Here is a 22,200-nt window from a genome sequence, read left to right on the forward strand (position 1 = left end):
CTGACGAGTAGTTGCCCACAGGGAGACCGCGGGAGCCAATCCGGATGTTCCGGATTCTGGGCACGCTTTCTCTTGACCACATCAACCTATCCCAGAGCGCGCGGAGGGACAGACGGGCAGTGACTCTGTCAGTCAGGAATGGGGTTTACCAGTCAGCTTAATTCGTTCAGTACAGTAACTGTCACAGTGTTCCCATATACATGACCTTTCACCCCATTTTTTCCTCATTGAATTTTACTTCGAATATGCAACGTAATTGACACAGGGAAGATATCATAAAATTTAATCGACCACCTGCATTGTATGTATGTATGTGATTATACAAACAATGATTACGACTGATTATTAATTATGAATATGATGGCGATGACGATGGTGGACAAACTGGATTAAAACATGACAATAAAACGCATGACAATTTTTACAGAATTAAGTGAACTACTAGCTATTGAAGCTAATGCAGCTGAGAAGCCACTGGAACACTTATCTGCTTAACTAACTGAGCGGCGCAGCAGCGGGCAGGCGCGAGGGAAACATTGGGAGAGAGAGAGAGAGTAAAAGAGACAGCTGTCTGTAATTATCGAGTATATAAACGGCATGAATTCCCGGCAATGTTACTCACTGCCGTGCGGCTTTAAAGTGAATACGAGACGCCGCTGTTGTTTATCTGTTTTCACCTTCTTTCCCCCGGCCAAATTATGAATCACATCAGTTAAAACTCACGTGTGAAAGGTAGGCTAGTAATTAAATTACAGGTATGATTTATTTTTCTAATTACAGTCGATATTGTTCCTTTTTAATAGGCTGAGTGTATTGGCCTGGAGTAACGAAATGGAAGCATGGATATCGGCGCGAGGAATGTGTTCATAAATTATATGTGTGTGGCATTGTCAACGGGGGAGTGAGTCACGTTCGGCAACGAGAGTAAAAGCGGTTGAATTCCCCTTTCGTCCGGCGTGTCTGCTCGATGTGTCACGTTCCGTAGCCGCTTCCTTGCCTCCTTACAAAAAGTTACCATCCCTGACTTCGGCGCCAACCGCGTCCCATACAGTATGTTGCCATTACTGATCTTTTTTTTCTTTTTTTTGTACACACAAAGTTTATCAGTCCATCTTCTGTTAGAGGCAAGCAGAATGAAGGACAGTTTTGCTGGTGAAACAAGATTTGGTTTCTTGGGAGAACCGCCTGTCATCTGATCTCGTGCCATATGGCTCATTCATCTCTGAAAGGGTCCTGGTCCTTTTCAATATGCAAGATCGATGTGCAGTATGTTCATATCAATTCATTGCTAGACTACTACGCATATGAGACTCTTGACAGCGCGAGACTCAGTTGTCCAGCAGTGTGCCTCCTCCCTGAAGCTGAAATGAAACCTACGCCTGTGTGTCTGTAAAATGCATTTACATTCGGTTTTTAATTCGATTTCGCGGCTTTCGGAAATGACACGCGGGGAAGGCACGTGCAGGGTCTCGCGCTTTGTGCTGAGTCTGGCATACAGCGGTTGAGTCATTTCTGAGTGCTTCTGAAGCTCTGGTGTGTCCTATCCTTCAACTCACAATTAGATGTGCGCGAAATTTGCACGCTGATGCTTAACCTTGGCTGTCTTAATGTTTTGATTCCCGTAAATTAGTCAACGTCTGACGAGTCCCATAATAACCGAATGTAAACAAATTCTCCCTGTATGGAGGAAAACATAATCGACGTCAACATAAAGCATGGATCGATATAAAGCTACTAACTTTATCTGCTCAAATTCTATCGTGGGTTCCTTCATGACCGTTTTTTAATGTTCCGGGCAGGCTATCATTTCCAACAGCCGATCCAAGAACAGGACTACGCGAATGTAATCCCATAAACCTCGAATCTATGCATTATGGGAAATTCTTAAACTGGTCCAGAATCATTACTGTAGGTTAAACATTCAAATCGACTTCCTCGGTGCTAACGGGAGCCGCACTGAAATGACTGAACGTCCTTTCATCCAATCATTGTGTAGTTTTCGAGAAGTAGAAATTCCCTTTCGACCAATCCAAGACATGAAGCACGCCACGCTGGCACGAGCCCATCAAAGAATCAGCGGGCGTGGGGCTTCGGTCACAGACGCTCTGTAGTAGATTTCTGTGATTTACTTTTCTAATTTCTAATGTAACATTTTAGAGAAAGAAAATACGATATTTTATAGTGTGAATAGGATATAAATTAAGCTCTTTAGAACTTTTAAGCTCAGGGTAGTGGTAAGTCTGTTTCCGTCTTGCAAGACTTGCAATGGACGTTCCACATCACGGCTATCGATCGAGTAAGTATAGCCAATACGAAATAAAGCGGTAACAAGGATGCATGGAAGTGTTTGTCAGGCCCAGCATTTCCGTTCCTTCCAATTCGTTAGTCACAACTGATCTGCGCGCGTATTTCTGAACGAGTGCGGCTTTATCTTGGTTGTGATTAAGCAATCTCGGTCTTTATCGTAAAAGCTTAGAATTTCCACTCGCCACATTCCGTTCTGCAGTTGACTACTGCTATCTCGCATTCCATTCCCATTTGGAGACATTCAGGTAAATACGCCGTCTTTCATTTGCGGAAACTCTTCAGATCCGCCATAAATTCAAAATAATAATAATAATAATAACTTTTTAAGAAGCTTGCCTATGCTATATCAGTAGCCCAATGTCGCCAAACCTGTGGATCAAATTGAGTTCTCCTGGAAGTCGAGGAATGCGACTCCCCCCCATCCCCCCATCCTCCCCACCCAGATATTACACTAATGTACACACCTTATCCTGAAAGGCCGGGTCAATTGTGTTCACTCTTCTTGCGTGAGAGCTGTAAAATGTAGTAAAGCCTAAATTAAAAGGTGATAGATTAAAAAAATATATTTATTGAGAAATCAAAATTGGCTAAAATTGCTATTGTTCATCATAATTAATCACTTCTGATTGATATAGGGTGTGGAACCACACCGCCTGTACTCAGTCAAACATTTTCTCAAATCTTTCCTCCCCACCCTGTCTCCTAGCAACAAACCCCAGAGCGCGCAGAGCACCCCCTACTGCTGGCAAGGCTTTGCTGTTCACGGACACCAGCTCTCTCTCGCCCCCCATGGCCATGCAGGGGTACTACGCGGGCGGAGCAGCAGGAGCCAGAGGAGGAGACACTAATTTCTTCGGGGACCCAGTGGCCCGTGCAGCGATGGTGTACGGCTCATCCCTGGCCTTCCAGGGCAAGGACATGGCCAACAAGGAGGTGCGAGAGATGGAGGGATGCAGTGAGAGGAGAGAGAGATGGAGGGAAGTGGTGAGAGGGGAGAGAGTGATGGAGGGTGTGGTGAGAGAGGAGAGAGATGGAGGGATGTGGTGAGGAGGAGAGAGATGGAGGGATGTGGTGAGGAGGAGAGAGATGGAGGGATGTGGTGGAGAAAGAGTGGGGCATAAGGGGATAAAATACAGATGTCCTGTGCTTCCTCTGTCCTCTCTGCTTCGAAATGGTATCACAGTGCAAAATGTCCATTTCCACAGTGACCCCGCCCCTCAATTAATATGCATTAGATGTTTCTAAGTTGTCAGTTTCTGCAGGAGAGAGATGGAACTCTGAACGTTTAGAGCACAGAGTTGGACACCTGCTGTTCTTTTAGTGTCCATGTGTGAGTGGGGGGTGAGGGGGGGTGGGGGGTGGCGTTTGCATTACTGTTGAGTCGGAGTGTAGGCTGGGAGAAGTTCTGAAATTGAAAGAATTGGATAGGATTACAATTCATTTTTAATTCTTCCCTTTCATGTATTTGCTTATTTTTTTTTTTTTTTTTCTCACCCACCACATGTTTTGTTGCTCATTTCCTGCTATGGTTGTTGCTTTCAGTGACTTGTTTATCAAATATGAGTAATAGTCACAATTCTGCAAGAAAGGTGACTCAGTGGGAACTTGATGATTTTCAAGATGAAGGGCAGGGTGACTGCTTTTAAAGACTGTGTTTTTTGCCCTGAAGGGTTTTGTGTTCCCTCTCTCTCGCTCTCTCTCTCTCTCTCTGTCTCCGTCTCCTTTACAGATCAGCCGCTTTGTGTCTGTGAACAGGCTGAAATACTTCTTCACGGTCGACACCGCGTACGTCCTGAAGAAGCTGCTGCTCCTCCTTTTTCCGTACGCACATCAGGTGACCCAGCCAACCGACCAATCAGCACCTTCCACTGCTGCAGGTAGCAGCATGCACACAGCTGACTGTTCATTTTAAGGGCCTTGTGTGAGAACTTCCTTTAGCTGCAGCCCACTGGCTCTACAGGGGGAGAGCTCACCTGGACACAGGTACAGGTGTACTTTAGCTGCAGCCCACTGGCTCTACAGGGGGAGAGCTCACCTGGGCACAGGTACAGGTGTACTTTAGTTTGCAGCCCACTGGCTCTACAGGGGGAGAGCTCACCTGGGCACAGGTACAGGTGTACTTTAGCTGCAGCCCACTGGCTCTACAGGGCGAGAGCTCACCTGGGCACAGGTACAGGTGTACTTTAGCTGCAGCCCACTGGCTCTACAGCGGGAGAGCTCACCTGGACACAGGTACAGGTGTACTTTAGCTGCAGCCCACTGGCTCTACAGGGGGAGAGCTCACCTGGGCACAGGTACAGGTGTACTTTAGTTTGCAGCCCATTGGCTGATGGCAGAGTGAATATTCCGGAAGCTCTTCAGGCCTCAGGCTAAAAGTGTTTGAGAAATTGAAATGAAACATCGCTGAAAATGCTCGTATGGTTTGAGAGGGAAACCTTATTTAGGCCCATGTGCGTGCGTGTCCGCGTGTGCATGTGTGTGCGTGCGTGTGCATGTGTGTGTGTGCGTGCGCGTGAGTGTGTCTGCGTGCGTGCGTGCGTGTCCACGTGTGCGTGCGTGCGTGTGTGCATGCTCCTGCTGTGCAGGACTGTCTGTGCTCTGACCTGATTAAAGGTGGTGTGTCGCAATCGCTGGGTTTGCTCATGTGTTGCTGGGGCTTGCGCCCGATCTGTGATGACATCACCAGGATTGGGAAGTGCGTTACCATAGGGACATGCCCCTGACGCCCCGGAATGATGTCAACGCTCCCGACCTCTACATCCCCTGTGAGTGGAGTTCCTGTCCTACTGGCAGGAGAGAGCACGAACAAGCAGTATTTTAACAGAACGCTTTACAGCTAACATGTGCTATTAACATGCAATGTGAACAGTCCAGAAAGAACATTCAGTGGCAGTTTAATTTGATGCATAACAGTGTTAGTGTCTGTCTCTCTCTCGCTCTCTCTCTCTCTCTCTCTCAGCGATGGCGTTCCTTACCTACATCCTTCTAGTGGGAATGGCGTTGGGAGTTCAGAGGAGGTACTGTCCGCTTTCGAGGCGGGGGGGGGGCTGGGGGAGCAGCAGTCTGTCAAGGGACAGGGTTTGTCAAACACCACACCGTACACCAACGTAACCCCACCTCTCCACAAATCTGGGGACATCTACCCGCAAAGCACTGAAGAGTTAAGACAGACATGGCTTCACCTTACTCTGAGAAAACAGAGGGAGCTCCACCAATCACAAAGTACAGATAGAACAATTCCACCAGTGACTGCTGGATATCCTGGATGCAGTATCCACCAATGGTCGTCAGTGTTGTTCTTTTGGTTATAACCAACATATGGTGTGATTGGTGCAATCCCTTTCAACATGTAAGCTGAAGACACAACTGTTTATTAAAGTCGTACCCTCCAGTCCACTCTCCCTCCACACGCGTGCACGTGTCCTGTGTGCTCTGGTGCCCCCCAGTGGTGGCCTGACTTTACCGCAGTGGAGCTGCGAACAGACAGGCCTCTTCAGACTGGGCACACGTGTCCTCAACTCTTTACCACAACCTGAGCACCGATTAAACAACATATACACCTTTCCTTCCATTTTACATGTGTCGTCCATCCTGCTCTAATCACTGCACCTCTCACTAACCTGTGTGAATGTGTCTGGTTCACCTGCACGTTCCCTCTGTTTTAAATCCACCAAACGGGTGTGATGTCACATCTTACTCACCGCGCGGCTCAGATTTCTTCTCATGGCAGAACCCAGAGAAATGTTGCAAAACAGGAAACGTTTATGTGGGTGTGTAGTTTTTTTTCTCCTTTGCAAACTTTTACATAATTCCTTGTCTTTTGTCATGACTAACCTCATTTAATCTGTTTCACAATATTATTTCACAATTGTTAATCCACTGATTGAACGTCTTATTCTTCCAATCTCATCCTCAAAATGTTCTCCGTCTCTCCCTCCATCTCTGGTTTACATCTCTCCCTCTCTCCCTCCATCCTTCTGGTTTACCGTCCCTCTCCCTCTCTCTCCCCCACTCCCCCTCTCTCCCTCCATCCCACTGGTTTACTGTCCCTCTCCCTCTCTCCCTCCATCCCTCTGGTTACTGTCCCTCTCCCTCTCTCCCTCCATCCCTCTGGTTTATCGTCCCTCTCCCTCTCTCCCTCCATCCCTCTGGTTTACTGTCCCTCTCCCTCTCTCCCTCCATCCCTCTGGTTTATCATCCCTCTCCCTCTCTCTCTCCCTCCATCCCTCTGGTTTACTGGACCTCTCCCTCTCTCCCTCCATCCCTCTGGTTTATCATCCCTCTCCCTCTCTCCCTCCATCCCTCTGGTTTACTGTCCCTCTCCCTCTCTCCCTCCATCCCTCTGGTTTATCATCCCTCTCCCTCTCTCTCTCCCTCCATCCCTCTGGTTTACTGGACCTCTCCCTCTCTCCCTCCATCCCTCTGGTTTATCGTCCCTCTCCCTCTCTCCCCAGGTTCAGCCCGGAGGTGTTAGGCCTCTGTGCCAGCTCGGCGCTGGTCTGGGTTGTTGTGGAGGTCGTGGCCTTGGCTCTGGCTCTCTACCTGCTCACTGTGCACTCTGACCTCTCGACCTTTGACCTCCTGGCCTACAGTGGATACAAATATGTGGGGTGAGGAGCCAAGCCAAAGGATTCTGAGTTTCTCTCCTTCACTCTCAGATTTTAAATGAAGTGCATTATTTGTATACATATGTAAACATATGTAAATATTGCCAAAGTATGGCTCAATAAATGTAAACATGAACAGTGATAGATAATCAGTAAATATAGCATTTAATCAGGACAGCTGTGATGGCAAACATAAGAAACAAAATATCTATAATAATAACCCCTCCTTTCCTCTCCAACTTTGTCAGGTCTTTGAGTCCTACCTAAGCTAATAAATGATACATTTATCAATGGCAATTAAATAACTACATCTCCCGCAATGCACCTTCCCCTCTCTGTTAGGATCATCCTCACGATGGTGGGAGGCCTGTTGTTTGGAAGGAATGGGTATTTCCTGTCTCTAGCCTGGGCTTCCTGTTCATTCATGTATTTTATCGTGAGTAGCAAGTGTGTGCGTGTGTGTGTGTGTCAGAGTTGCATGGAATATACCTGGGGATGTATGTATGCATGTTCTGTATGATTACCTTGAATAGGCAATCGCATGCACCCGGGCTCCTCAACCCCAGCTGACCCTCTCTAGCACCTCACCTGCAGCTGCTTTCTGTTTCCAGACCCTGCAGGAACTTCGCTCTGGTTTGTATAATGTAGTTAATGCTCATGAGGGTAGTTTGGTCATTTGCATAACTCGACATAGTGTCAGTTGAGTCTGCACTTGCTTTGTTGCTCTGTCTATATTCACATTATAGAAATAGGGTGCATTGTATCCTGTAGTATATGCATGTTTTGTGTGGGTGAGTGTGTTGTATAGTGTAATTTGCACGTGTTTATGTGTATAGTGTGTGTGCTGTATAGTGTGTATGTGTGCTGTATGTTAACGTGTGTATCTGATCGTGCGTTGGCCCTGGCAGGTCCGCTCGCTGCGGGGGAAGATTCTCTCCTCTCTCTCCTCGCGCTCCATGGGCCCCGGGGCCAGCGCCAAACCCCAGCTGCGCCTGTACATCACCATGGCAACTGCGGCCTTTCAGCCAATCGTCCTCTACTGGCTCACCTCTCACCTGGTCAGGTGACGGAACGGAGACCCGGAGCTGTGGCAGTGGTGTGTTCTGCCCACGCGGCTGATTGGCTTTCATCTGCCAACTTTACCTGAGTGACAGGCCCTACATCCAACCAGCACGGAGAAGCGTGCTTGTAGTCAAACACACACCAGCCACACATACTCCTTACTAACACACACTGCACCAAGTGGCTGTCAAACGCACATTGTAATAGGTGCATTTATGATACATAGTTTATTCCACCAAAGAACCTTCCATAATGATGCAAACATCCAGGGTCATCGTGGTCATCAAATCCTCAAAAAAAAGTATACCCCAGCCTAACCCTCCACCCCACCCATCCATGTTCCTGATTTGGGAGGGTTATGGGTTTTACTCAGAGCAGTAATCCAGCTAACTCTGTAATTATGTTTCATGATGCAGGTGCCAGGTGCCTTGTAGTTTTACCAAGTCAATAAAACTACAAATCAGGCAGCAGAGCAGTGTGGAGGATAGTGAAATGGATTTGTAACTAAGGGGTTGCAGGTTCAGTATCCAGGTGGGGTGCCGCCACTGTACCCTTGAGCTAAAGGTACTTCACCTGAGCTGCTTCAGGTAAATATCCAGCCGTATAAATGGACGGTATGTGAAACATAAGCTGTGTAAGTCGCTCTGGAAATGGCTGTCACTAAAGCAAATAAACATTTTATTGTTCCAAACAACAAGCCTGTTTTAATTGGTGGAAGGTGGAAGTAAATGAAACTTAATTTTCCAAGCAAACTGAAAATGGAGAAGTGGAAAGCATATGTATTTCCACACACACACACATACACCTTGCATACCCCAACAGTCAGTCAGTCAGACAGTCAGACACACAACACACACACACTTCAGAAAGGCCTGTATGCCCCTACAGTCACGTCAAACAGTTTGGGGTTGTTGAGGGTCCCCTCTCTGTCCAACAGGAAGTAGAAGCGGTGACCTTTGACCCGCAGGGGGATGAAAGTGGGGGACTCCTGCCTGTGGGAGTAGCAGGCCACCTGCTCCAGCGGCACGGTAAGGCTCCGCCCCCTGTCGGCCCCCAGGGGGGACTGCGTCGTCACGGTGACCGTCCCGCCGCCCTTGTGCAAGATGACCCGGCTGACGGACCGGCGACAGAAGAGAACACCAAATCCCACAATCGCTCCTCCTGCGGGGTCGAAGGTCAAGCGGTCAGTGCCAGGCGCACAGGACCGTGCAGTGCAGAAGGGGGAGTGGCAGAGCAGAGCGCTGACCACCACTGAGACACTAGAGTGTGAAGGATCTGCAGTGGGGAAGCTACTGCTTTCAGACATTAGCCAATTTTGTTTAAAAAAATTAATTGTGAAATACATTTATTATATTTTCCAGTAAGTCACATTTTACAGTAAATAATTGCAGTAGAAAGCTGTATAAGACAGCGCGCAATCTTAAGAGATTCTGAGACGGAATCCAAATTGACAAGGAGGCATATGCCAACATACATACACATCTTTCACTAAGATATGCCATTAATATATACATATCAGAGTTTGTTGCGCTCAGAAAGCTCAGAAATCGGACTAATTATTTTAAGGAACAATGACTTACCTACAGCCAGACACGAGAGGGTGAACCCGTACCTCCAGGCACCAGAACCTAAATTTGCGTCGATGCCAAACAGTCCCCCTGAAATCGCAGTGTTCTCGGGCGCCTGGGCGCGTCGCGAGTCTCGCAGGTTGGTAAAAGCAAAGTGAGCCAGGTAGGTCCAGAACAGCAGCTGGCCCGCACAGAAGAACGACAGCAGACGAAAGAACCGGGTTCGGTCGTGCTCAAACAGAACCACGTCTTTGGCAACGGCAGTGGACGTCGAATGGAAACGGGCAGGAGTCGCGCTCCAGCACGGCCTGTGGGCATGCGCGCGCTGACGGGCAGCGACAGCCGAGCCCAGCTCAGCCAAGCAGAACTTTTTTGCAGCGGTACTTCCGGAATTCAGTGTGCGGCTGCATAGTCTTTTCGTTACACAGAACCAGTCGCATCGGTAGTTCCGTCCGAGCGATGATACTGAGGGTAAAGACCGCGAAGTCGCAGCCCAGGCGGTAAGGTGTGCCACACTCCCGTCCTGCATCGCAGCGGTTCCGACCGCAGTCCGCAGCGGAGCGGCATTTGTCCTGAATATGAACCGAATGCAGCGCTGCGCTCCAAAATAAGGAGATCCGGGGACACCGGCTAGCAGATAACGAAGGCCCATTTTAAATGTCCGTCTTTCCTACCCTTTTCCCTTTTCCTGTCTTGTATTTGCTGTATGTCATTAGAACGAACCCTATTTATTAGTTATGTCCATTTCATGAGGAAAATGTGATAACTTTAACACTGATACAGGCCGGCGCCATGTTTATCAACGTATGGAAAGCCCCGAGGTCCAAAAAGCCAAGGTATTCTCAGGCGCAGAGTGAAAACGCGAGTGATTTCGTGCTTCCGTGAGTTCGGAATGCCCTTTGAACCTATGGACAGCATATGGAGCAACGCTATTAGGGTGGTGCCTACCTGCCACGAAATGGAAAGCCCTGAAAAGAAAGAAAGAAAGAAAGAAAAAGAACATGACTATAAATAGCACTACATTAGTCCAATATACCATACAGCTTCCAGCCAAATGATCATATAAGGTAATAATCTACCACAGTCCAGACTGTCGGCTAATGCTGTGACCTTGTGCACATTATACAATAGTACAGCATAGTCCAGTTTGTGGTGGAAAAAGTTTGAGAAAAAAAGGAAATAAATTGAGAAACTACATACGGAATGTCTACTACACAGTATATTGTTCATGCAAGTATGGCTGTATAACAAGAAGGCTATTGCTTTTTAATGTTTATTTAAGCAATATCCCATGGTGTGTATTTATTATGTGTGTTATGCTGTTCATTTTAGATACACCTTTCATAGTCATTATCATTAAAATCATTATTTGCTTATTTTGTGGAGCTCAACACAATAAATAATTATTGAAAAGTTGGTGGCAGGCTGCAGACTGCAGGGATCACTATCACTTCATGAACTGCACAAAGTTTGATTGAAGTTGGAGAGTCTAAAATATAGAAATATGCAAATCATGAAAATGCATAAACACACAAGGGCCTCTAGGAATTCTTCATGGGCCCGCGAGGGTACAGGAGGCCTCTCCAATTTTGTTTATGCCTCTTGTCCCCCCCTCCTCCCCCACTCTGCTTGAATCAGTCACCTGTTTGTGAGAGCCCCTGTGAAAAATAAAAAATAAAAACTCATCAGTACACAAACGTGTGTGTGAGTTCGTGTGCGCATGATGATTTTTTAAAGATTTTGTTTTACCAGGACCTCTGATGCCCCAAACCACAGCTGCGATGCCCCCCCCCCCCCCCAGACTGGAACTTGTGTCACACTACGCGGACCCTCCACCAGACGGCAGCAGAGATAAGCAATAGTGGTATTTTCCACACTGTCAATATCTCTAAATAATGTCTGGTTACATTTTCTCAAACAACACACCAGGGAGCATCATTTAATGTGCAATTTCTGACTCGCTTCCTGTTTTTTTTCATGCTGAAGTAGCTACCACGCGATTGTTATCCTTGCCGCAGCGTTACTTAGATAATTTCCTGATGGCATTGTGAGACAATTATGAAACACGGATAAATCTTGTAATATGCTGCCTTTAAATAAATACATTAATTTATTAAACATACAAAGCAACAGCGCTAATTAACATGTGACATGAATAAATTATATGGACCAACATTCACTTTTAACAAATAAAAAAAAACACTTCAAAAATAAAAGTGCCACCTCATCTTTGACAGAAACCGTCGTCTTTGTTACACATTGTTGCCCGCAGAAGTCGGCCTTTAACCCCACCCTCTTCCACTCTCTTTTGTCTCTCCCTCTCTTTCGGTCAGTAAACCCTTCTCCCCCTCCTCTTCTCTGTGTCTCACTCCTTTCTTTCGCGGTAACTTACAATGCTCCCTCTCTCTCACCCCCTTCTCGCGTTGAATTTTGAAACGCCGGGCCCTTATTGCCTTATATGGAGTTCGGCGTCCCGAGCCGTCTCGTGTGCGCGAGTTGGGAATGAGGCGCGCGCACTGCCGCAGGCATTCGTTTCCTTATTTGGAAACGAGTTCAAGGAATCTTACTGGGGGAGAGGGTGGCGCAAGGGTGATGATGTTAATTACATTTCGAACGGAACAGTGACGGACCGGAGTACAAATAGCACGACTGTTCGTTAGAAAAAATGCGCAGTTGCAGAAAGATGGATGAAGGCGGTGTAGCACAAGCGAGATAACGCTTCAGTGTGCTGATTTTGCATGGGAATGATGGACAGCCAGCTCTTCCAATGGAAGATGCGACTTAATGTTCACAAGCTCTGGTGTGCTGACATGACGCTAGAGCACGAACACTTGCACGGGTTAATATTTATGCGTCAAAAAATAATCTTTAGCTTCCAAATATGCAGGCAAGAGTAGCTGAAAAGCTTGAGCATATTTGAAATGTCGAGTCTGTGGACTCACTGTATACTTGACAGGGGCGCTTCCATGTATTTTACTCCTGGTAACTACCCGCCTTCTATCAAGCGTTCCATTTCCTTTCCCCCTTAAAACATCCATCTTTTTTAATGCAGATATTTCAAACCTATCTTTCCCCCTCACACACACATATCTACTCCCATTTGCATAAAATCAATTTAGTAGATTCTGTTATCCAGAGTTACTCACAGCAAATGTAATGTAACCCATGGTCACACTTAAACCAGTGTCCTTGGGTGCTAGAGATGTTTCTATGTCTGTGCTGAAAACGTCACATTGAAACGTCTTACAAGCAACGTGCTATATTATAAATTTATATTGTTGAGGTACTTCCGAATTTTGAAATTCGAAAAGATCATAGAAATGTTCTGTATTGTGACGTTTCAGGAGCAGCACTCTCCTAATGTGCTGCTGGTTATCTCTTATTTTCATTATTGGAGGTGCACACAACTGAAAGACATATTTTTTTAAAACACATTTGTAGCTATACACTAACAAAGAGAATTATGGACAGAATTAATACAGAGTATAACAGTATTTTGCAGTGCTTGCAAGCTGTTATGTAGTGAGACGTACAGTACACCGGTACCAGTCTGTAAATAATAATAATAATAATAATAATAATAATAAACCATTATTTATATAGCACAGATCATGCAGTTTTGCAGCATATAGCGCATAAATGCACCATGCGCGACACACAGGAAAAGTTTTAATGCACCTGGATTGCTGCATGCGGTTTGTATAGTTACCTGTGGTTGCCTCTCGGACCGGACACTGCCTCACCTGCTGCTCCAGGTGCAGCCAGATGCAGCGCAGCAAATTCTAATTAAGGGACGACTGTAAAGATGACAGTGCGTGTTTAGGGCGAACAATCTGCCAGCTCATTAACATTAACCCTTTGAAGTTTTTTTTCTCTCCTAAATTTAAAGTCAGCATTCTAGAACTCCGCTACTTTCAGGTACCAACAGTGTTTGTTACACCTGCATTATAATTTTCAGTCAGGAACATTCTCACAGCAAATGCATGTTATTCCAATCAAATAAAAACCATCCAATGACTTTTGTGTGTGATCATCACTGTAAAATGTATTTTACAAAATGTATAAATAAATGAAAAAAAAGTTTTCTGTAAATTATTCTACTATTTTAAATTTATAAACAGGGGTAGTGTTTAAACATGCCTCGAAGACATCAGTCAATCAGACAGGTAACACGGTAGCGCCGGAGGGCGGGTGTGAGCGCGAGGAAGTGCGTGTTATGCATTCAAATGACAAAGCGCTTCTCGTCACATTAATACCTCTAATTAAATCAACCGGCAGTAAACTGCATCAGAGAAATTAGCTGTTTCAACACGTCGCATAATAATATTTTTATTAAAAAAATAATAAATTTCTGCTGAAACACTGCACAAAAATTTTATAGACAGTCATTTTGGTGTCACCCCCTCCGATGGTGTCACCCGGTGCGGTCCGCACCCCCCTAGTGACGCCACTGATCAATCAGATGTTTTACTAAACGAATTAGGTCCAGTTAAGCAAGCATTCACACTTGATTTGTCGATAACGTGCAAAAAAACAAAAAAACTTCAGTTCCCATGGTCCACTATGGTCGAAGCTCCTGCCCCGTTTCTCCGGATGCCCCCTACCACCGTTGTCGTTAGGCGCGCGTCCGTGTGTCAGTGTGCGAGCGAGAACGAGACTGCATCGCTGCCCATTCAATTCATATTCAGACGCCGACAAACACTGAGATACAACCATGGTACGTCTATATTCGAACAACTACTAGCTATATGCCATGCTATTCTTGCAGATTGACTGTTATGCGTTATTTGAAGACTTAATGGGCTTGTGATGGTTGTGTGTGTACCTGTTGTAGCTATTTATTGTTTCAAAAATGTGTCTTTCCTAGGTAACGTTGGTCACATTAACTTGCTAACCGTCGTTTTTTTTATTTACTTTAGTGACTATCTATACAAACCTAAGCACTTTTCCATCCCCGCGATGTTAAGCGGGGTTTGTATATTTCAAAAAGTGAACCTCCGTTCACCATCTCAGGAATGCTGCATTTTCCAAGTAGCTACGTTCCTCCCTTCCCGTTGTCGATCCCTAAAGCTAGATGGCTAATGTCGGCATATAGAGAGGAGGGGGAACTAGCAACCAAAAAAAAAAAACAACTGGCGCCATTTCCTCTCATTCTTTAGACTATGTGTAACTGGGCCTCTTATGTTGGCTAGCTAATCACCCAATTTAGGAAGGATGGTAACGTTTGCGAGCTAGTTGAATCCATTTTAACGTTGTCGTCCTAACCGTAACGTATTCTTTCCCTGCTGGTGTGATACAAACGAATCAGAGTTGCGGCTCGCGCCAGCGGAAAAAACGTGCCCTCAGGCTACAAATATTGAAATTATTTGCAATCGTCTTACCAAAATAACACATACGCATCTGATCGCGTCTCCATTGTCATTTGATCGATAGTTTTAACGGTAGCTTACTAGTGGCAGCTTTCGGGGGCAGTGCTCGAAAATGTGAAGGCCTTGTAAAACACTAGAAAGCTGGTATGCATTCATAGAGGCTGCAACACAGGTGACTTTGAAAGGGGGCGATTGTTGGGGTGTATTCGTTGGTAGCTTCAGTGACCGAGGCACAGCAGCTGCAGAATATTACTGAAATAACGGTGTCTAAAGTGATGACAGCCAGTGTCGCATTCTTTTTTACTGTTAGCTGGTATGGTGGCTACGTTAACTTGCTAACGTTGCCTAGAAATATTCTTTTTTTCAAGTAAATTATATTTTCTGTATCCCTTTTGGTGGTATGTAAAGCATGGTCGAATGTCTTTTCTTGTGCAGTCGGCCCCACCCTAATTATCTGTTGTCCCGAGTTAACGTGACCCAGCACAAGCTGTATATTAAGACCGGCAAAAATCGGTGGCTAAATCAATACGATCTACAAAGGACGTCTTACGCCTATTTATTTTATAGGACCGGCTAACGTGATGTGGCTAGCTTTGGCTGTAGCAAGTGTATAGGATGCTGTCTAGTCTGGCAGCATTTGCTAGCATTTCGTTTTAATGCCTTTCTTCTTGGTTCTCAATACGCACTAGCGTTCGCTAGCTAAATACTTCGTAATATATAACGTAGAAAATTCGCCGTGCTGCAAGTGATGGGGCCATTTTGATGGCTCTCAAGTACCTAGACCATTATTTATTCATAGAAAAATGGCGCGTTTGTGCCATTGTCACGAAACTGTATCCATTCTGGAGTGTACGCATTCGTGTAGCCGGCTACGCAGTCGGTTTAATCACGCTGGCCGGCTTTAACTGGCTTTGTTGGCAAGCACAGCTAACGTGTTAAAGCGAATATGGATGTGACAATTATTTCCATAGCCATCTGCTGTTAGGTCTTTTGTTGAATGCATTTGCTAGCGTAACGTTGGCCCTGTTGAGTTCTTTCACCGCTTCTCTGGGTTTCTTTGTCCGACGTTTTAGGTAAGCTAGCTAGTTTGAGCGCTAGCGGAATTTCACCTGGCCAGATGGGTATATAGCTATCAGTTGGGTCATTAGCACTTGCTAATTAACAAACTCACTTGATTAATGATTACTTTTGCCCATAATGTTAAATTTGATAGCCACAGATGAGCTTTGGCGTCAGCCTTTCAAATACTAGCAAACGTAGCGCTAGCGGCACGGAGGTAAATTAGAGACGTTCTGAATGTACAACCTGATAGGCCGGATCGAAAAACAATCTAACGTTGGCAAACAAGCTAGGCAGTGATTTTAGTGTATGAATATAACCGCACGAAAACGCATTTATCAGCGTTGATGCAACTCTGGTTAAACGTGGTTTGGTGTAGTTGAGGTGTGGTTGTCACACCGCACGTTGACACTACATTCTATGAGCCTTTGTTTTGGCTTTCATTCAGTTTTGCCAAAATGCCGAAGGACGTGACGTGGTACAAGCTTGAACCAGAATAGGGTATTTAGTCGTGGTGCATGAGGTTTGCGGTTTTGGCTGGCATCACAGCGGCGCTGTGTGAACCATAGCCGGCCTTTCTCTCGCAGTTTCCCACCATGTGAAGTGTCGTAATGTTTTGTAAAAAAAAAAATCTACTGTCACTCAACCATTTTACAGCCGCAGTAATGTGTGTTACCGCGGAATATTTAATAGACCCGGAATAAAACTGTCGGGCTCTGTCTGGGCCGACCGTTTCTGTGTTTGCTGATTGCTACCCGTGACGACGCAACTTGTGGGAACAAACTGGTGGACAAAATGAAGAATGCGCACGCTACGCCCTGTCTCGTGGCGTGCTAACGTCAGATTTATAAATGGCAGGCGTGATACATCTGTCACTAGCGATAGCTGGTATCCGGGAGAACATTTTCTGTCAAACGCTACTGTCCTCATATTTTGATACATTGCCTGTATTCAATGATTTTACTTTTTTTTTTTTTAATTGTTCAGATTTTCTCCGTAATGTGGAGTTTTTGTCAGGTTGTGCATGTAAGACCTTCGGTGCATGTCAGTGTTTTTAATTTGAATGTTTTGCATTTTTGGAGTTTAAGATCCGATCAGGATCGCATTTTTCATTCTTTATACAGAGAACTGTTTAAGTCCTCACCAGCATCTAGCGAGTTACTTTTAAATATTTCCCCATATGAAATGAAATCCTGCTCTCCCGGCCTCTGTGCCGTTGAATGCGTTTTTTGTGTATTCCACACGAAACCCTGCCGGTCTCTTCCAGATCTGGGTCACTGGTGAAAAGACGTTTTGTTGCGATTCATCGTCATTGACTCCACCGCGGCTGTGTGTTGCGTTCTCTCCGGCGCTGGTGGAAGGTCTGAAATTGTTTCTCGTGACCACAGGGCTGTATTTAAATTAAAAAAAAAAAAAAATCCAATCCGTTCATGTGCATCATTGTGTCTCTGGCGCTGTTTCATATGCTCTAATCTTCGTTTACATATCCAGTTGATGCATGGACATGGATTTCCTCCAGAAATTTCCTGTTTGCTATGTGGCGTCTTTAATAAATTGGGCTGCTGTGAATATTCGGTTGGTGTGCGTGTACAGTACACCTGTGTCAGATGAGTACTCGGACAGAACAGAACGTGTTCAGGTGGACTTTACTTTATACGGAAGGCGCTTGGCCTTGAACATGCAGCGAAGCCTTTTGCACTTTCTTCTTTCTGACTCAGATGCAGTCTGTCGTGCCTAATCACTTCATGGTTGAGTAATCGGTGTTTTTAATCTCGCATTAAGGTGTGCTGCTGTGTGTGCTTTAGGGCAGTGCGTGTTGGCGACATGCTTGGGTACACAGACAGAAGGTGCGCTCTGATGCAGTTCTGCAGTGGCGCTGTAGCTCCTGGGGCAGCGGTGCAGTGTAACTCTGCACTGCACACAACGCTTAATTTTTCAAAGGGTGTCAGTTTCACACGTGCTAAGAGCACACTCACCGGTGACATCATGCCCCTGCTCACAGTGCGTTGTCATGCATACGGAGCAGTGCTTCCTGGGGTTCAGTGCTCCAACTTTGGGGGGACCCGAGTTTTCCAACCCATCTGTGGCCCTTTAACCCCTGGAACCACGCCTTTTGTATCATAAAGGAAAATGTAAACAGCCCCTGAGCACGTAAAAATAAGTGTGTGTACTGTCTACCCATTTATTTTGTTTTTATAATTTGATTTTTATTTACATGGGATTTTTTAACTGTCCCTGTGAGAAGATGAGTTTTCTAGCAGCTGGGTTGTGTCTTTTACTCACCTGGTTAAATGGCCACGTCAGGGACTTGGTAATGCTATATTTATTTATGTGCTTATTCAGGCAGAGTCATTAATAATTTAGGTGTAGTGCAGATGACTAACATTTAACCGCAGGGAAACAGATTCCGCTCCTAACGCACAGCAGGTTCAGCTCCTAACGCACAGCAGGTTCAGCCGATTCCGCTCCTAACGCACAGCAGGTTCAGCCGATTCCGCTCCTAACGCACAGCAGGTTCAGCCGATTCTGCTCCTAACGCACAGCAGGTTCAGCCGATTCCGCTCCTAACGCACAGCAGGTTCAGCCGATTCCGCTCCTAACGCACAGCAGGTTCAGCCGATTCCGCTCCTAACGCACAGCAGGTTCAGCCGATTCCGCTCCTAACGCACAGCAGGTTCAGCCGATTCCGCTCCTAATGCACAGCAGGTTCAGCCGATTCCGCTCCTAACGCACAGCAGGTTCAGCAGATTCCGCTCCTAACGCACAGCAGGTTCAGCCGATTCCGCTCCTAACGCACAGCAGGTTCAGCTCCTAACGCACAGCAGGTTCAGTCGATTCTGCTCCTAACGCACAGCAGGTTCAGCCGATTCCGCTCCTAACGCACAGCAGGTTCAGCCGATTCCGCTCCTAACGCACAGCAGGCTCAGTCGCTTCATGTCTCACCTTTAACAGGCTATAGCAGTACCAAAATGTGATTTTCACTACATGTGCTTGCCTAGTAAAGGCTGGGCTGGCTCAGGGTTTTACATTAGGAATGTTATGTCCATCCCTGGGCATATATGTGTGAGATTTAACATACCACTCAGTTCTGCCCTCAGGGTTACTGCAGTGCCCAGGTTGCACTCTGTTGTCTTTGTCCAGGAAACGGGAACAAACCTGAATTAGCCCCCTTTGTTCTGTGCTGATGTCACACATGCAGTCGCTAACACGTTCGTTCCATCTGTGCGCCAAGGGTTTTGAGTGCTGCTTGAGGGGGTAGTAAAATGTGTCGTAAGCAATGCAAAATTATGGAAATTGAAGTTTAGAAAACAGACAGCAATGCTGCGGTCGCCATCTTTAACAAAACACTTGCACGATGCCAGTTTTGTCTGGTGCATTATGGCTTTAAGTGCACACACACACACAGGTAAAGGTGTTTTTCGGAGAGTCCTCTGTTGGCTCACCCCCCCCCCCCCCCCCCCTTTTTTTCGGCAGGCCTCCGGGGTAACCGTGACAGAAGATGTGGTGACGGTCTTCAACGAGATGAAGGTGAGGAAGGCCCAGGTCGGAGAGGAGGAGAAGAGGAAGAGGAAGAAGGCAGTGCTCTTCTGCCTGAGCGAGGACAAGAAGAACATCGTCCTGGAGGAGGGCCAGGAGATTCTGCAGGGGGACGTGGGCACCACCGTACAGGACCCTTACCTGCACTTTGTGAAGATGCTGCCGCCCGACGACTGTCGCTACGCCCTCTATGATGCCACCTACGAGACCAAGGAGACCAAGAAGGAGGACCTGGTCTTCATCTTCTGGTGCGTGGGAGCAGATGTTGATGGTGCCATGGGTGGCAGTAGGGCTGGGGGATATACCTTTTTTTAGGTATACCGGTATGATTTCACACCACAGTATGCAGTCTTTCAGTGCCTTCATCATCGGCATGTTGTTCTTCATCAATGAATATTATAACTTGTACATTGCAACAGTATGATACAGAACCTGTGATGTGAACTGTCTGTTTTGAATGAAATGGCCATAATTTCTTTTTTTTTTTTTTTTTTAAAGAAAGAAGTTCTTCCCCGTTCACTTTCCACAAACTTTCTTTTTCCCTTTCTCTGCCTCTCTCTCTCTCTCTCTCTCCCCTCCCCAACTCTTTGTCTTTCTTGGTCTCTCTCTCCCAGGGCCCCAGAAAGCGCTCCCCTGAAGAGTAAGATGATCTACGCGAGCTCCAAGGACGCCATTAAAAAGAAGATGACAGGTAGGTGGGGCGATGGGGTCAGGTTGGTGTAGATGTGTCACGTGAGTATCTTGATATCCATTCGGAAGTCTTGTACTTTTTTATGCAAAGTGTCATGATTGGACGGCACATGGTCATGTGACCAGATTTTCCAACGTGCTGTTTCCTAGGTGAGATGGGGTTGGCCAGACTTAAGGATGAGACATAGGGCAGGGCAGGACTGTGCTGTTGGGACGCAGAGTTAGCTGTTTGTTGGTTCTTTAGAAACAATCCCACTGCTTACCCCCTTCATCAGTTTCAAGCACTTCAGCTCGAACCAAAATTGACCAGTGACCGTACTGTAACAGTGGCATTGTGTTGTACTTGTCCTTTGACCATCAAACTGAGTGCTTATTTCTCTCTTTCTCTGTCCAAAATTCACAGGCATCAAGCATGAGTGGCAAGTCAATGGTTTGGAGGACATCAAAGACCGGCGTACCCTGGCAGAGAAGCTGGGGGGCCAGTCAGTGGTGTCTCTTGAAGGGAGCCCTATATAAATCCAGTCCCAGGCTTTGTTTGAGGCCTGTAGGAAGACCAGAATTCAGAATTCCATGGGGTTTGGCTGTTCATTCCAATCCAGGGAGGGAGGGGGGTGGGACAACGGGAAGAAGACTTCAGAGTGGGAAGAGGGACGGGCATATCATTTTAAGGGTGGTGGTTGGGGGGAGGGGGGGGGGGCTGGTCTGTCAAAATATCTGACAATTTTCACAATTGCAGACTGTCATTCCAATTCAGGAAAATAATGAACAACAAAACACAAAAAAAGTGATTTTAAAAAGTTTATGAAGGAGAGGGATGATGAAGAATACTATAAATATGAAATTACACTGCTAAAGGTTTTCTGGGGTGGGGTAGGTGTGTGTTCCTGTGTGATGAAGGGATATAGGTTAGCAATGAAGGAAATAGTACGTTTTGAAGGATAATGGCAATGACCACTACAATTCACAGACAATTGAAAATAGCTGGACACTGTTCAGTCTGAAGTATACAAGCTTTTTTATTGCCAAACGTATTGCTCTTAAGCACTTGTAGCTGACACTAAGCGTAGGATTGCACCAAACCATGACCCTTTTCTTTTTTGTTCTGTTTACATTTTTTTGAATTGCATATCCTGTTCTGAACATTTGTTACCTTGGATACCTTGAACATTGAATTCTTGATCGGTTTTAAAACTATGATTCCACTGATTCATTTGTCAATATTACAAAGATATTCAACCAAAAACAAAAAACAAAAAAAAAATGAACATTCCTTTTTACAAAGCTACAGATTAAGAACCGGGGGGAAAATGAAGTAGGAAAAAAGAGTTAAGAAGATGGACTGATGGGCATTAGAGGTAGGGAGGGAAGTAGATGGAACAGCCTGTGATGAAAGAGGCAGATTTGGGGTGTGGGGGGAGGGGAGGGGGGGTCTGATGGATGGAAGGATGGATTATGGGTGTTTTTGTTTTGTCTCCTTATCTCTATTAAAAAAAAAAAGCACTAAACTTTATCTCCTGATGTCTGTCTCGATTTGTCATGCACCTACAGCTTCGAGTTAAAATAATTCGTCCCGCGTGATGCTTTGCTGCTCCTGCTAAAATGTTACTACCAGGCGCGCGCCTGGCTGGACCCGCTGCAGAAGCCGGGTTGTAGGAATAAAGCCAGGCTCAGTGTTCTGCTTCCTTAAGGGGCGGGACGAGCTGCGGAGCCGCTGAATCACTAAATAAACACGCTGCCGAGGGCGCACGCATCACCCCGTTGGACTTGGCCGCCGTTCCACACCAAGCCCTTCTGCGGTGGCCTAAATTTGATTCGAGTCTGTCATCCATGCAGCAGTTTCCATGCGGTTGCTGGTGCCATCGTGCAGTGCAGTAACGGACGTGGCCCACTGGGTGGCAGCATTCAGCAGCTCTTGTCTCCAGGCTATTAAAGTCAAGAATTTAGGAGTTACTAAATACATGATGTGTTTTATTTCTGTGTTCGCTGAAAATGTACGTGCAT

The 22,200-nt window shown here is 46.1% G+C and overlaps 3 protein-coding genes across 5 annotated transcripts; 2 read left to right on the forward strand and 1 right to left on the reverse strand.

Moving 5' to 3' along the window:
• The first annotated feature begins 646 nt into the window (after positions 1-646).
• On the forward strand, positions 647-8,579 carry LOC118234943 (protein YIF1A-like). Of its 3 annotated transcripts, none has more exons than XM_035431827.1 (9): positions 647-732; positions 3,014-3,240; positions 4,037-4,141; positions 4,994-5,072; positions 5,267-5,324; positions 6,762-6,917; positions 7,257-7,350; positions 7,448-7,547; positions 7,823-8,579. In XM_035431827.1, the coding sequence occupies exons 2-9, from the start codon at positions 3,097-3,099 to the stop codon at positions 8,059-8,061; spliced, it is 975 nt and encodes a 324-aa protein (XP_035287718.1). In that variant the 5' UTR covers positions 647-732; positions 3,014-3,096; the 3' UTR covers positions 8,062-8,579. The 3 variants fall into 3 exon arrangements, with proteins under 3 accessions (XP_035287718.1, XP_035287716.1, XP_035287719.1); XM_035431825.1 differs by lacking the exon at positions 647-732 and adding an exon at positions 2,059-2,296; XM_035431828.1 differs by lacking the exons at positions 647-732; positions 7,448-7,547 and adding an exon at positions 2,059-2,296.
• A 52-nt stretch (positions 8,580-8,631) lies between these two features.
• On the reverse strand, positions 8,632-10,506 carry tmem223 (transmembrane protein 223). The gene is made up of 2 exons (XM_035431829.1): positions 9,557-10,506; positions 8,632-9,137 (listed from the first exon to the last, which is right to left on the reverse strand). The coding sequence occupies exons 1-2, from the start codon at positions 10,194-10,196 to the stop codon at positions 8,839-8,841; spliced, it is 939 nt and encodes a 312-aa protein (XP_035287720.1). The 5' UTR covers positions 10,197-10,506; the 3' UTR covers positions 8,632-8,838.
• A 3,595-nt stretch (positions 10,507-14,101) lies between these two features.
• On the forward strand, positions 14,102-21,500 carry LOC118236031 (cofilin-2-like). Its single transcript, XM_035434029.1, has 4 exons — positions 14,102-14,261; positions 19,447-19,757; positions 20,124-20,200; positions 20,603-21,500. The coding sequence occupies exons 1-4, from the start codon at positions 14,259-14,261 to the stop codon at positions 20,713-20,715; spliced, it is 504 nt and encodes a 167-aa protein (XP_035289920.1). The 5' UTR covers positions 14,102-14,258; the 3' UTR covers positions 20,716-21,500.
• Positions 21,501-22,200: the final 700 nt, after the last annotated feature.

The sequence above is a fragment of the Anguilla anguilla genome, chromosome 9, assembly GCF_013347855.1.
Source record: "Anguilla anguilla isolate fAngAng1 chromosome 9, fAngAng1.pri, whole genome shotgun sequence".
In the NCBI taxonomy this organism is placed as follows: Eukaryota; Metazoa; Chordata; class Actinopteri; order Anguilliformes; family Anguillidae; genus Anguilla; species Anguilla anguilla.